This window comes from Chaetura pelagica, unplaced genomic scaffold (assembly GCF_000747805.2).
Source record: "Chaetura pelagica isolate M959 unplaced genomic scaffold, ChaPel_1.0 scaffold272, whole genome shotgun sequence".
NCBI classification, from domain to species: domain Eukaryota; kingdom Metazoa; phylum Chordata; class Aves; order Apodiformes; family Apodidae; genus Chaetura; species Chaetura pelagica.
In genome coordinates, this window is record NW_009952445.1 from 674,533 (window position 1) to 689,623 (window position 15,091).

A 15,091-nucleotide genomic window follows, 5' to 3' on the forward strand; every position below is an offset into this window, starting at 1 on the left:
GGAATTTGTTTAAAGATACAAGGAATTTGATAGCCATGTGGAATGACTAGCTCTCAGTCTCCAGAACACATTCTCAGCCTGCCTTCCTCTCTGCTCTTGTCTGTCTCAGCCTGCATATCTCCCAGCTCCTGGGCTCCTAAATCAAGATCTGCACTTACCCTCTGACCAAAAAAAGCAAATTACTAAGGGTGTGGGGAAGGGGAGCAGTGAAATGCTCTGTGTTGGAAAGACTGTGCGGGAGAAAATACTAACCCCTTCAAAAGCAGATTTAGCATTTGCTTTCATGTCTCATAATAGTCTGGTGTCCTGTGGTGGGAGCTTTGTGTGGAAAAAGTTGATTTCCAGTTTAGCAGCAGACTTCTCTGCCTCACTCTATGTTTTTCAGGACCTTGTGTACAGTGTCTGATGTTCCTTTCAGGCTGCATATAAATCACATTGCAATGTCACTGTAGGAATTTGTTTAAAGATACAAGGAATTTGATAGCCATGTGGAATGACTAGCTCTCAGTCTCCAGAACACATTCTCAGCCTGCCTTCCTCTCTGCTCTTGTCTGTCTCAGCCTGCATATCTCCCAGCTCCTGGGCTCCTAAATCAAGATCTGCACTTACCCTCTGACCAAAAAAAGCAAATTACTAAGGGTGTGGGGAAGGGGAGCAGTGAAATGCTCTGTGTTGGAAAGACTGTGCGGGAGAAAATACTAACCCCTTCAAAAGCAGATTTAGCATTTGCTTTCATGTCTCATAATAGTCTGGTGTCCTGTGGTGGGAGCTCTAGGGCAGAGAGAGTCAGATTCACAAAGGTATTTCAGCTGCAACATTTCTCTGGTTTTAGATGACACAAATACCAAAAGAGGAGGTGGTTCCTGCGCTTTGGTTTTCAAAAGAACCAAGTGCCAAACTCTGTGATGTTTTTCAGCACCTCTGCCTGTAGCTGGAGTTTCCAGCCTTTGTGGTATTCAGCATTTCAGTCCTGTTTTGGCCCTGGGCTCAGGCACAGGTTGTTCACTGTTTCACTTCCCCAGCCAAGGCTGCATCACTGGTGTCACAGCTTTTGGCTTGCCTGTAAAACAGAGGTGAACACCTAGATCCCACTGATACTGTTAAGCATGTTTTTAGGACTTGTCGAGAGGTTTTAAAAAAATAATTTCACTGACTAAGTCTCCTTGTTGGTCTACAGTCCATCCTGAAAAAGGCAGGCAGGACCTGGCAGGGTGGCAATGGAGATTTCCTCCCATCTATATGTGGCATATGCTGTGCTTTCTTCTTAGGAGGCAGCATCAGTGTTTGGTTATTTTGTTTTACTTTCTGCTTGTTGCTCATATTGTCTTTGCACTCCAGGACCTGCTGAGAAGGGAAAGCAGTGAATTTGGCCCCATGCTGAGAGATCCTTTTTATGTGGTCAGCGCAGGAGCCAGGTAGGTAAATGTTAATGTCCCCTTTGTCACTGTTAGATCAGTTCTTGCCATCCTGCTGCCAGCAGCAGTTGTTACACGTTGTCTGTGTCAACGGATGGATCCTGACAAACTAGAGAAATAACCTGTATGGACACAGTTTGGGGTGGGCTGTGCCCAGCAGAGCTAGGAGGAGTAAGTTGCTGTGAGCTTTTTTTCACTGTGGACACTAGTTCACTATCAAGTCCTCCTTATGTCATCTTGGAGCATGTTTATGCAGCAGTTTTTCAATTATATACCTTACAAAATGTGTTTGATCTGCTGTTAGGACTCACATCCAGATGCTATCACAGGATTCTAAAGGAAGAAATACCTCAAACTCCCACTCTGTCTGGTTGCCTCCCCAAAAGCAAGTGAGTGTGTGGATTAAAACCAGGAGATTCCATTTCTCTTGCTGACTTGGGAGCTTCCATTTAGGCTGCTTTCCTTTGTGCAGGCAGGATGTTCTGCTCAGCAACAGGGGAGACAGAAATGTTTTTAAAAACAGAAAAGTGTACTCATAAAACTCACAATACTAGGACTTACGTAACTATCCACTTAGTGGGTTGTTTTGAAGTTAACTAGAACTGAAGTTGATCTTTCTGTATTTACATTTAAATAATAAGTAGATGCTTGCCCTGAGCTCTGAGTGCCCAAACAGCTAAGGCATATTACAGTAAAAACCACCAAGAGGGACTGAAAGAATTATTCACAAAGGAGGTCTGTTCCTCACAGTCTTGCAGTGAATGTCATTCCACCCCATTGTGACAGTGGGAGTTAACACTGCAGTCTCCAGAGCTTTCACTGTGCAGCTCTAGGCCAGGGAGTGACAGTTAGAAGTAGTGGAAGGCTCCAGATCTTCCTTCTGGCTGGCCATTTTTGCCCCTAAGAAGACATAAGTGTTGTTTTAGAGGGACTCAGTCTGCCTCCAGGTAAATCCTTTTATAATTCTTTAAAGCAAACCTGTTTACTTTGATTTGGATTAACTTTTAAGATATTTTTTTTCCCTAAGAGGACAATACAGCTGTTCAGTTCATCCTGCCTCCCTGTTTCTTCTAGAGATCCCATGTCATCATTCTTCTCAATAATTACTTGCTGCTTCCTTTTTCATTCCCCCAAAGTATTTACCAAGTCATGAGATTAACATCCAGTCTGAAAACAAGTTCATTTGGGCACAAAATGTGGGTTTCTCATTTTCATGCTTCACTAAGGAAAGATTATTGGTATTAACTTAAATGTTATGATGTTTCTGCTGTGTAGGCATCCTGCATGCTCTGCAAGCATGTTTCTTCTAGGACATATGAGGTTGCTTTCCCTTCTTGATCAGAATTGCTTTTCCCAAAAGATAGAACAAAAGGATGGGAGAAGACAGGAAAAAGCTCTTGGCTCTGAGGACACAGGATCCCACTATACGTGCTGCAGATGACTCCCTAGGAGCCTCAGCTGCTGAGAGATTTTTCTTACCTTACTGCATCTGAAATGACCCGAAAGAGAATGGGCAAGAGTTTTGGAAGCCAGAGTTTTGGAGGCCAGAGTGCTCTGCTGGTGCGCTGCTGAAGGCGGTAGAAGTTTGAGATCTAACTCTTAGTGAGCGCAAGATCTGAGTCCTTCACAGGCTGAGAGGGACAGTTAGACCAGGACCTTACTCATATGTCAGTGATTCACAGTAGGAGTTCCACTAGGAGCTTACTGCTGAGCATTCCCCTCCCCAGTGGGAATACCCCACAGTCTGGGTCATATGGGATTGTTGTAGTATCTTTGATCCATCCCTTAAGTGATGCAATTTTTTTGTATCCTGTGATTGTCAGCCCAAGATAGCTGGTTTTCTAGCCAGGCCTCTCACCTCTAACCATCACCTTCCTACTGCTGTCTGCAGCACATTCCATCCACAGGCCCTTCAGGGAAGGCAATAGCGAGCAGTTGGAATTACGCTTCTAGGTTTCCTTGGGAAACAGCTGTGGGTTGTGCTGGAGAGGAGATGAGACCAGCCCTCACACCTCTCTTGCTCAAGGAGAAAAACTGTCAAATGGTGAAGTTACGGGAAACCTGGTCAGCAATCACTTGGCCCAGTCACACATCCTCCATAACTTAGGCTCCGTGCTCCTGCGTTGCTCCCCAGGTGTCCTGCAATAGGTGTCTCCTCAGCACAGGTGGCAAGGGTGGTTGCTCCACCAGTTTTGGAACCCACAATTGCTTCCACAGTAGGAGAAGTCTTTCAATTAGAGAATTACGAGCTGGCGTTCCTGACAAACACTGAGCATCCAAAAAGAACACATTGCTACTGTCCAGGAACCACAGACAATACCAAGGGCAGACTGTCTGGGAAGTGTCCCCACCCCCAGGCAAAGCCTGCCAAAGTTAAACCGGAATGAAGCCGAAACGACCCATATCTTAAGAGTTCTTAATTTGTACCAGTGCCTCTGAGAGCAAATCTGGGGCAAAAGTCTCAAAGAACACGATTGGCAGTGTTGGATTATTTGAACAATACATCTCAGGGGCAGAAAATATAGCGGCAGTACAGCTTTAGTGTATTTTGTTGGTTCATGGCATGGCCTCATGTCTTCAGGCCATCTTCTCTTGCATCTGCTAGTGCCGTTATTACTGCTCGCTTGGTTTTCCAGCTAAATAGTCGTACAGGCAGGGAGGGTTGGATGAGTATTCTGAGCAGGAGGCTCACTTCAAAGGCCTGACACTGTTTCTCAGGCTTACATGAGAACATCTTAAAAGACCTGAAAGGAATAAGACTTCACTTGGAGTGTTGTGTCCAGTTCTGGGCTCCCCAGTTCCAGAGGCACAGGGATCTACTGGAGAGAGTCCAACAGAGGCTATGAGGGTGATGAAGGAGCTGGAACACCTGCCTGAGGAGGAAAGGCTGAGAGACCTGGGGCTGTTCAGTCTAGAGAGGAGAAGACTGAAGGGGGATCTAATTAATGTCCTATCAGTATATGAGGGCATCAAGAAGGCAGGACAAGCTCCTGTCACTTGTGCCCTGTGACAGGACGAGGGGCAATGGATTCAAACTGGAGCCCAGGAAGTTCCACCTCAACATGAGGAAGAACTTCTTCACTGTGAGGGTGACAGAGCCCTGGGCCAGGCTGCCCAGAGAGGGTGTGGAGTCTCCTTCTCTGGAGACTTTCAAGACCTGTCTGGATGCCTTTCTGAGTGATCTGAGTGATAGGGTTTTTTTGGTCTTGCTCTGGCAGGGGGGGTGGACTCCGTGATCTTCAGAGGTCCCTTCCAACCCCTAATATTCTGTTTTTCTGCTGGCTTTGCAGCTGGACCATCTGTTTGCAGTTGAAGTGTATTTGCTTTGGGTTTTATAGCACCTGCCTATCTGAGTAAAGATCTTTTTTTTTTTTTCTAATAGGATTCCAAGGTTTTCAGAGCTTTTTTATTTATCTTTTTTCTGCAGTCAAAATAGTGCATTTTTGGGCTTCACTTTGTTCTTGGAGACAGTTGAATCACTTCAGTGGCATCTTTCCAAAAGAAGCAGATAGCATTAATGGGAATTTTTGGCTCATAAAGCTGAAATTCCTAAAATTATCAGCAATTGAGAGTAGAGTTTCATGGTAGATACTGTCAAGTGGTCTTTCTTACATCAATCCCTACTAGCCTCATCTGTAACAAACAAAATTCAAAGCTGGAAAGGAAGCCAGTCAGATAGGTTTTCTTACTATTATTTTTCTGTGAGGTTAATTGCTGTGGTGCTTGCTACGTGCGTGCACATGTGTGTGTGATCTAGCACACACTGATGATGATGGGAGAGGGTGAGTGGGAATGGCTCTGGCTCTGTGTCCCCAGCATGAGTAGACTGGAATTTACTACCAGTTTCAAAGCACAACTTCACCGCACCTAGATCACCAGGCACTGACTCAGACATCTGATATGGTTGCACAATTTGCTCATGAAGGTGGTGCACAATATCTTTTCTTTCTCGTTGATCAGTCATTAATTTTATGGTGGCCTGTTGCTTGGTTTTCAGGTCTTCCAGCAAGAAAGAAAGAAGCCAGTCTGAAAAAATGGCATTCATAAGTTATTATCCCCATCCTCACCACAGCAGCGAGGTTGTCACCGGGTCCTCACTGATGGAGAGCCACAAGCTCTCAGAACTTTCCAGGCCAGATAGCAGGACTTCTGCAGTTGTACCATCCCCAACAGAGGCCAGGAGTCACTACCCTGAGCAAAAGCAAGGCTTTAAGCCCTTGTTCCTTAACCTTACTCCTTCTGGATCTGGCCAGGCCTCCCCTAACAAACCCCCCCAGACTCCCTCAGACTGCCAGACTACAGGTGATGGCCAGGCTGTGAGACAGCACCACACCAAACGAGATGCTGAGGGCAATGGTTGTGCTCAGGCACAGCCTTTGGATGCTGTCCAGGATAAACCCCCCGAGACTCTCGCAGAAGAAGCGATGTGGAGAAGGAAGGCCGGGCTGCTTCACAGATCCCTCCCACCCAAAGTGGTGTGGGCTCATTCAGTCAAAGACAACAGCTACCCAAGGGCTACCGCATCTTCTCCAACCGCAGGGGCAAAGTTCTTCCAGAGGTGGCAGTCCCTGCCCACGCAGAGCAGCACTTCTTCTGACCCAGAGACTCCTTCTCCCCAGGGGATAACCCATCTCCGGATCTCGGAGTCAGGCCTGCAGCTCACCCCCCCACCATCCCTGCAGGACGATGAGGACGACGAGGTGTTTGTCATGCCTTCCCAGCCCGCTGTTGGGGCTCCCCCCTTCTCACCCCCACTGCCATCCCGGCCTCTTCCTGAGCTGAGCTCTTGCACTTCTGCCAACGGCCCTGAGGAATTCCCACCTCCTCCCCCACCGGTGGTGCTTGAGGGGAATGGGGCAGCTGGAGACAAATCCAGCAGGCTCACGGAGGAGGCCAATGTGAGGTAAGGCTGGGAGCTGCCTCGGGCATTGCAGGGCCATATACAGTAAGATATGCAGGGCTCCAGAGCAATGGGACTGACCTCTGCAGCTGCCACCACCCAGCCACAGCTGCTGGCTGAGCACAGAGCATGCAGTGGAGCACACATGTAAGGGGAGAGGGACAGACAGATGGACTCGCTGCCACTGGACTTTGCTGGCTGCCAAGTGATGTGGCCAGGGCAGGGCACAAAGCAGAAAAGCTTTGTGGGCCCATCAGCAGATGTGCTGACAGGTGGTCTGTAAGCAAGGCAAAGGGGAAAGAAACTATGCTGGTTTCATTCTCCCTGCAGTTCCTGTGTGGATTTCAGTGGAGTTCCTTCTTACTCCAACGTGAAGAGTGAAAATGGCTGCTGAGTCCTTCCAGTTACTGGTTGTTGAGAGAGAACTATGAGAATCCATGACAGTTTTTTCCAAACAGTTAAAGTTTCCCAGAATACATTTTAGACCTGGCACAAAATAATGCTGTTATGAAACAGTGACCATCTGCCAAGAAGTGACAACACAAATATGTCACAGTAACACTCTATAGTGAATTTTCCCTGAAGGATAGGACTTTGGGCTAGGTGCCCAGCTGGTTTAACTCGGCACAGCTTCTCTCACTCCCCAGGAGCTGTTCTGACTTCCATCTGGGAAGAATCTGGCTGGGGTTGTGGTAGTGATTGGCTTTTCCAACGTGAAAAGAACAAAGGAGTATGGGCTGCTTGGGATGGTACTCCCAGGTGGTGTGATTCAGTGTCCCCAGCCTGCCAGCAGAAAACAAGCTGGCATGTCATTCTCTAGTTCCTTCTCTGTTGGAAAGACAAAACAGCAGTGTCCAGGCTGAGAGGACAATATGCTTCTGGTGTCAGTAACTTCATACTGAGGACAGTTAAACATTGGAATAGTCCCCCAAGGGAAGTGCTAAATTACCCCATGCGTTACAGTTTGAAGTCTTAGCTTGACAGGGTGCTGAGCCACTTTGTTCAAACTGTCTTAGTACCTAGAAAGGTTGGACCAGATGATCCTTGAGGTCATTTCCAACCTGGCATTCTGTGATACTGTGGACCTTTCCATGCTGAAGTGGGAGTCAAAAATAAGTGAGCGAGAAGGAAAACTTATTTGTCCTAGGCCTTCACCATGTGTTTACAATGGTCCCGTGTGATAAGTTTATCTTCATCTCACAGAATTTTTCTGTCCATAGCAGCTTCAAAAGCTTTCCCAAAGCCTTGGCTGAGAGGGAGATAACAGGGTTGGGCACCAGTATCGACGAAAATAATTGGTCACTGTCACCACCCGCATCAGAGAGGACTAGCTCTCCATCTGCTGTGGACAAGCAGCAACAGTTACCTGCTGCTTCTGAAGGGCCTCAAAGTGCTGATGGAAAGCCCATAACTCAACTTGAAGGCAACCACAGAGAGCCAGCAGTCATCACTGGAGGGTCAGAACACGGCAGCCTGGACTCCCAGACACTCAGCGCAGCACCTCTGGTGAAGACAAAGAAAAAGACTCCAGAAGATATCAAATCAGAGGCTCTAGCAAAAGAAATTGTCCATAGAGACAAGTCTCTGGCTGATATCCTGGATCCAGATTCCAAAATGAAGACAACCATGGACTTAATGGAAGGGCTTTTCCCCAGTGGAACCAGCTTGCTGAAGGAGAACAACCTGAAAAGGAAGAAGACGCAGAAGAAAGCTAGCAGGACAGTGGTGGAAGATGACATGTAAGCACTTCTTGTTTGGGTCATGGCTGATGAGTTTCTTACTGAGTTTTTCAGTTCCGAGGTGTGAGGACTGGCAGGACATTTCTGAATGCTCTTTCTCCTGAGCTCAGCTGGGTGCTTGGGCTTTGAGCTCACCTCTCTAGGCTGGGCCAGCAATGCTGGGCTTGGGCAGGAAATGAGCCGTCTCTGGAGATGTTACTTGATTTTGCTATCTTAACCATTTTAATCTGAAGCAATTTAGTCCAAAGCACAGTCACAGAGTTAGGAGAGTAAATTCAGGGCCAGTCCTCCAGTGTGTTTTGTTTTTTTAAGATAGAGACTCCCAAGTGACAGCTGGAGAACCATACAGAAATAAGTTGTAATGTGCTATGCCAGATAAGATGGTCAGTCCATGACCTACTGAGCTGGGCTGATTTGCCTTCAGCAAGGATCAGATCCCCTAGGGAGCTGTTAGCCGGGCAGCATTTAAGCTGAGCAGCTGTGCTGTTCTGGGCACGGGAGAGACATAAAAGCAGCTGACATGCACCCTCTGATGGCAGGATTGGTCATTAGTAATCCTGGGAAGGTACCAAAGAGGGAGTGCTGGATGTAGGCATGGGAAAAATTCAGGCTCAGACTGAACTCCTTTTTCTTTACTGTGGTGTAGGAGAGAAGAAAAGGAAGCTCCTGTAACCCTGGTCAGCTGTCCTGCTTATTACAATGTTTCAGCACCCAAAGCAGAACTGCTGAATAAAATCAAGGACTTGCCAGAAGAAGCAGGTGAGGAAGAGGAGCTGCTGGACATCAATGAAAAGAAGGTAAATTCAGCACACACCACCATTTGGTGGCTACATTCCTGAAATAATAATAAGCCCTAAAGTAAAGTGCATTTCTATTTGATGTCACCTTTTGGCAGTCCCAAGTTGAGTGGTAGCTGGGTGCATTTAGGCCACCCTGTGAAGCCTCATTCAGGTGACACAGGCTGAACAAAGAGAGCTAATCTGAGTCCTCCCTGCAAATTTGAGTACACATCTCACACAACCCTGAGGTGGGCCTGTCTTCTGCCCGGTGCTGAGTGTTCAGGTTTTAAAGAGGCAATCCTAGTGCAAGGAAAATTGAGAGATGAAGTGGCATGAAGGAAAGCTGGGGTTAGAAGCAGGAAGTTTCACAGGATTGTGTGAGGTTTTGCCCCAGGATTTTCCTCTTCAGTGAAGCCAGTTTGCCAGTTTTACCTGCTTTTTGCACTCAGTGCCTCCAAAGAAACATCAGTTACCCTTTTTCCCTCACACCTCATTGTTGCACTGACCTGAAAGCCATGTGTACCTCAGCAGCTCAGTCAGCACAACCTCAGTGTGATGACTTGGGTTGGAGGGCCGGACAGGAGGACACATTTTCTCCTCTGGTTCCATTTCACTGAGGGATGGCCGCTGCAGTTCTTGCTGTAGGCTTGGAGCTCTGTCTTCCAGGGCTTTTGTAGGGCCTTCTAATTTGCTCCTGTGGTTGTCTCACATTGCTTACCTGGTGATTACAGACATGCCATGGAGCTCATAAATCCCAAGGAGCTACAGGCAGGTACTTGCCTATCTGTGCCTCCCTTCACACACCTACTACCTTCGTGTCCAGCTGTGGCTGCCTGTAAATTTAAAACATCCTACGTTGCATGGCCCATTTTTCATGCTCTTTGTACAACATCAGTTCAAACATACTCAAGGACAGAAGTACTTGTACAAGTCCCATATGATGTAAATATAGTACTTAATGCTTCCTGCGCTGAAATCAGGCAGGGGTTTAAAGAAAGGCTGACAAGCTCAGCCTCTCTGTCAAAGTGCAGAGAATTCATGTGTCTCTAACACAACTCCACATTTTTTCTCTGGGTCTTTATCCCCATGCCAAGTTTAAAAAAGCTGAGATGGGAGGCTAGGTGGTGTTTGGGAGTCTGCAATGTGTCCTGCAGCCCTGGCTTGGAGAGTTCAGCTCTCTCTTTCATGCTGCCTTATTATTTCTGTACTCAGCTTTTATCTGCTAAGCTGTATCTGCTCCCACTAGGCTTTAATACAATGACAGCTAGAATGGGACCTCCCTCAAACTGCTCTGTAACACAATTATCAGTAGTGAGTGAGTAGATTAGCCCCATTTTGGGGAGCATCTGAGATGCAGGTAGGACCCTGTCAAGTCTCTTAAGAGCTGTCATACCATGTCACTGGAATGGGTCAGAGAAACCTGCCATCTCTTATTTCTGTCATTCTACACAGATTCTGGGCAGCAGGTCTTCACAGATACATCATGCATGTGTTGCTGATCAAAAGCATTTGCCTAAGGCCTTTGTGTGCTGCTTTAACGATCTGGCCCAAGCTACTGGTTACAGAGCACCCAGCTTCAGAGGTAGTCACAGCCCCTGCCATGTCCATAGCTCTCCGTAGATTCTTGGGGTGCTCTTCACTTCAAAACCAGCTGCCAGCTTATACCAACAGGAAAGGTAGGGAGTCCTTAAACAAGGCCAGGGTGCTGCTGCAAGGAGCTGGTGGGCATGCTGCAAGCACCTGACGGGCTGGCAAGTAGATGTTCTGCCATGAAGGAGAAGCCCCAGGCCTCAAACGTTACATTTGCATGGAAGACAGAAATAGATGGGAGTGGTTAGGCCCAGACAGCAGGATCTGCCTGGCATGTTTGTTGATGGTCTGTGTGAAGTAATATTTGCACAGGCATTGTCAGAGAAGGCCGCTATGCTGAGAGGTCATTTGGATAACCCGAGCTAGTTTCCATTGTAAGTATGCAAAGGAGCTATGTTGCTTGGCACTTGGGATCACAGGAGAGCCAATGATTAATGAACACAAGGCAAGAATTTTGCAGTCCCTGTCCAGCTCCCATGCCTTCAGAACAAAGGTAGGTTGCTCCCAGCAGCCCTGCTACAGCTGGAGGGCAGGTCTGCACCTTGAGCAGAGCTCCCAAAGCAGTGAGGAGCAAGTGGCCAGTTCTGAGCAGCTCAGACTTCCTGAAAACCTGTCGATGTTAATGCCAGGCTTTATGTCCAGCCTGTAGAGTCTGGCTGCAGAGTCTCCCCCCCAGCATCATAATCATTGGAAATGGGTCCCTTCTTTTGCTCCTCAGGATTTGGTCTAACAATCAACCAATAAGGACCTGGCATCTTTATTTTGAAGGTGGCATTAGCACAGTAGGCACAGGGAAGGGCAAGTGTTGATCCATGTCTCTGGGTGTGCTACCTGTCCCTACTGAGAGGAGAATCCAAGTAAAGGAGTTTCAGTTGTCCCTTCTCCTAGCAGGTGGGATTTAGTCCCACCTTTGCTTTCCTCTCCCCCTGAACTACACTGTTAACAAATGGCATGACTTGGCAGTCCTTCCCGCACAAGCCTGGCAGTGCACATTTGTTTTAAGAGAATATTACTCGCATTTGCTCAGCCTTTGCCTATCTGTGGAAGCAGGCAGTGGACTGACTGTAGCCCAGCCACAAACCCACAGGCAGAGTGTACCCTCTAGTGGTGTCTGCCTCAACAGTGCTGCTAACCCCGGGTGCCGAACCGGCCTCCTGGACCCCAGGTGACCTGCCACCCCTGGGGAGAAGAGCAATTCGGAGCAACCCTCAGTCTCTCCTGGTTTGGAGAGCCTTTCTCCTCTGAATCAGGCCACCTTCCTACTTGGAATTACTGCCAGTTTGGATGGAAAGAAAACTCAGTAAACTCTGAGAGAATATTTTTAGGCAACCTTGTGATTTACTTCTGTTTCATCCTGCAGTGTCTGTGCAGAGTAGATTAACATATATATAGTGGTGCCTCAGCAGTGCATAAACTGAAGAGACTGAAAATACCCAACCCTTGTATGAAGAGCTTTTCCTGCTCTCTGTGCTAAATGGGAACAAGAATTGCAAGCCCCAGGGCATCATGCTTCTGCTTTTGCATATGTCTTTCCCCTAAATCCTAACAGAAATCAGGATCTCCAGCATATGTGCAGCACTGCTGTTCCTGGAATAACTGAACCCTGGGGGCCTCTTTTTCTTTGGCAGTGAAACAATTGCCAGCAGTTTCACAAAGTGGGTGTGTTCTCTCCATGTCTTTGCTCAGTCACCAGGTAAATTTAGAGCATCTCTGGAGTAAATGCTCACTTGATGCCCTCTGCATGAGGCTGGGCCTGCACAGCCAGGGAGTTTTGGTCACAGCTGAATTTGAGGCTTGCACCTCAACACCAAATCCAGTTGTTTTGTACAGTTCTGAGTTGTAAAAAATACAACATCCAAACAAGAAATTTTAGGCTGGGGTGGGGAATATGCTGGAGATTTGTCTGTAGCTCTTTTGACTCAGAGACTTTAAGGAGCATACATCTTTCAGTAGCTGGGTATCAGAACGTGGCACACTAAACCAGGTGTCTCCTTTGTAAATAGTCATTGGTGACAGAACAAACATATCTTCCTGCAGTCTGCTCAGGTGTTCAGATTATCACCAAACGTGGAATTTCGGAGTTCTTTGTGTTTCTTCCTTAGTGTCTTTTTCATCAGCTCTTGCTGACTTGACCCTGCTCCTCAGGAACTGAAGCTGTAGGCTCTTGTTGTTGTCACCCATGTGAGCAAGGTGATGACCATGGCAATGACCCACATGTGTTTCCCTTCTGACAGGCTGAGCTCATCGGGAGCTTGACCCACAAACTGGAAATCCTGAAAGAAGCCAAGGAGGGCCTGCTTGCAGACATTAAGATGAATAACGCTCTTGGAGAGGAGGTGGAGCTGTTGATCAGCGAGCTATGCAAACCTAACGAGTTTGACAAGTACAAGATGTTCATTGGTGATTTGGACAAGGTGGTGAACCTCCTGCTGTCCCTCTCAGGGCGCCTGGCCCGCGTAGAGAATGTTCTGAATAGTCTAGGAGAAAATGCCAACAGTGAAGAGCGGGTACGTATCTGCACAGCCATGGAGTCTTGGCCTTTTGTGGGATGTGGGACAGCAGCAGTTGTAAGAACGTGCTTGCGTAAGCTGGGAGCTCCAAAGGCACCCAGGAAGGCAGATGTCTTAGTGCTTATGTACCAGCACTAGCAAACGTGGTCTATCCCTGGGAATCTTGGTCCCAGTTTGTATAAAAGTCTCAGATCTTGTGGGTTTTGCCTCAAACCAGAATGGCCATGTTTGGGACAGCATGTCTGGGACCCACAGCTGGGGGAAAGGCTCCATGGTGGTGTGGGTTGTGGAACAACACCCTGCCTTTTGCCTCAGTTGAAGCCCCATTTTAACATTCTTTGGGTGGCTGTGAGAGACAAAGCAGGATTTTTCTGGTAGTTGTGGCTTTCAAGCAAGTTCCACTGACTTTCTTGGAGCACTTTCTGCCCCCATTGACTAGAATATTCAAGGTCTGATCCAGTTGGATTCACAGTCAGTCCATAATGAGGAATCCATCCTCCTACCCCAGGGTTTTGACTGCGTGCCTGGGAGTTTAGCAGCCATCCTGCCTCCTCAGAGGCAGCAAACGTGGTGCTGGGGGGAAGGAGAGAGGGAATCAATGAGTTGGGTGCTGCCGACACTAAAGCACTCTCTCTGGTGTGTGCAGAGCTCACTGAATGAGAAGAGGAAAGTGCTGGCTGGCCAGCACGAAGATGCCCGGGAACTGAAGGAAAACCTTGACCGTCGAGAACGGGTGGTCTTGGAGATCCTGGGCAACTACCTCTCTGAGGAACAGCTCCAGGATTACCAGCACTTTGTAAAGATGAAGTCTGCGCTCCTCATAGAGCAGCGAGAGCTAGATGATAAAATCAAGCTGGGTGAGGAACAGCTCAAGTGCCTGATGGAAAGCCTCCCCAGAAACTTCACGCCCAGGGACGCCACAGCAGCAGCTGCCCTGGCTGCAGCACTCGCTACCTCCGCCGGGGTCGGTGGTAAAACACTTCCAGTGGTCTCTTCCCCACTCTGACCTTTCCCAAGTGGACCTGGGAATGCAGTCCTCCTGCTTGAGTCTGTCCAAGTACTTGGCAGATGGTTCTCTACAAAGACAGAAAGGAGACAGGTTGAAAACGAGATTTTGACGAAGGAAATAGCAGTAGTAAAGGTTTGATTTTCCTTTCCTCCCACTTCTGCTTCCTGGAAATTTAAATCGATGGGGAGGGAAATCTCCTCCTGCCAGAGATCAGGAAGAGTCTCGTGAGAATTAAACACATTACTTTTAATAAAAAACATGACCTCCTGTCTTCCCTCCCTTTCCTGCCTACCTGACACCTCATTAAATAATGAAGGATCTAAAAGAACAAAGCCTTAAAAATAAAAACAACCCAGTCTATTGAACATTATTGATATTTATATTTTTTAAAGAACAAGACAGAATGTGTAAGTTTTTGTACATATGCTAATCAGTTTCTTAATTCTACTTTGTTGTATGTAGAAAAGACATTTAATTTTGTATTTTGTGAAAACCTTAACAAAAAGAGGGAACCCCAAAGATAGTTGTGCGTTAGCTGGGAACATCTCCTCGTGGTTTTGTTGCTGTTGTTGTTGTTGGTTTTTTATATAATAAAGGGCTACCAGAAGAAGCTTCAACCTGTTTCAACACATGCTAAAATAGACCATTAAGTGGCCTTGTGAAGATTTTGACCAGGAAAATAGAATCTTTCCTCTTCTGGATCTTGTGATCCAGTGATTCCGGAGTTTAAACATGCTTTTATGAGAACCTGCATACCAGGACTCCAGGCTAGGATGAAGTAAGGAACCAGGTCTGGACTCAGAGCAGAAGCAGGGGGGAGTCTGTCTTTGGTTTGAATAATCTGACTGGGGAGCTGTGTTACTGTTGCAGCCTGAATGCGTTTCCTGAGATATGAGGGGGATCTCTAAGGACGTGATTTACAGGCCTGGTTTTGGGAAGGGACAATGTACATTCAGACCTTTCTCATACAGCAATACCTCATCCGTCTGAACCCACTTCATCAGAAACTATTCTACCAGCTAAAGGAGGCATTAACTTGAAATGCAAAATTCTCTTTCCTACCATGGAAATCATGCTCATGTGATGATCATGTCATGCACCCTGCTTAGATGGAGCTACTGCAAAGACTATTGGATTATTTTCGTCGTG

The 15,091-nt window shown here is 47.2% G+C and overlaps 1 protein-coding gene across 1 annotated transcript in view; it reads left to right on the top strand.

Moving 5' to 3' along the window:
* SHROOM3 (shroom family member 3) overlaps positions 1-14,133 on the top strand; it is a 158,872-nt gene extending 144,739 nt beyond the window's left edge. The window contains exons 6-11 of the mRNA XM_010008523.1: positions 1,339-1,415; positions 5,413-6,318; positions 7,536-8,054; positions 8,701-8,851; positions 12,658-12,930; positions 13,580-14,133. Of these exons, the coding sequence (XP_010006825.1) occupies positions 1,339-1,415; positions 5,413-6,318; positions 7,536-8,054; positions 8,701-8,851; positions 12,658-12,930; positions 13,580-13,939 (2,286 nt within the window). The 3' untranslated portion in view covers positions 13,940-14,133. The remainder of the gene's footprint in view (positions 1-1,338; positions 1,416-5,412; positions 6,319-7,535; positions 8,055-8,700; positions 8,852-12,657; positions 12,931-13,579) is intronic.
* Positions 14,134-15,091: the final 958 nt, after the last annotated feature.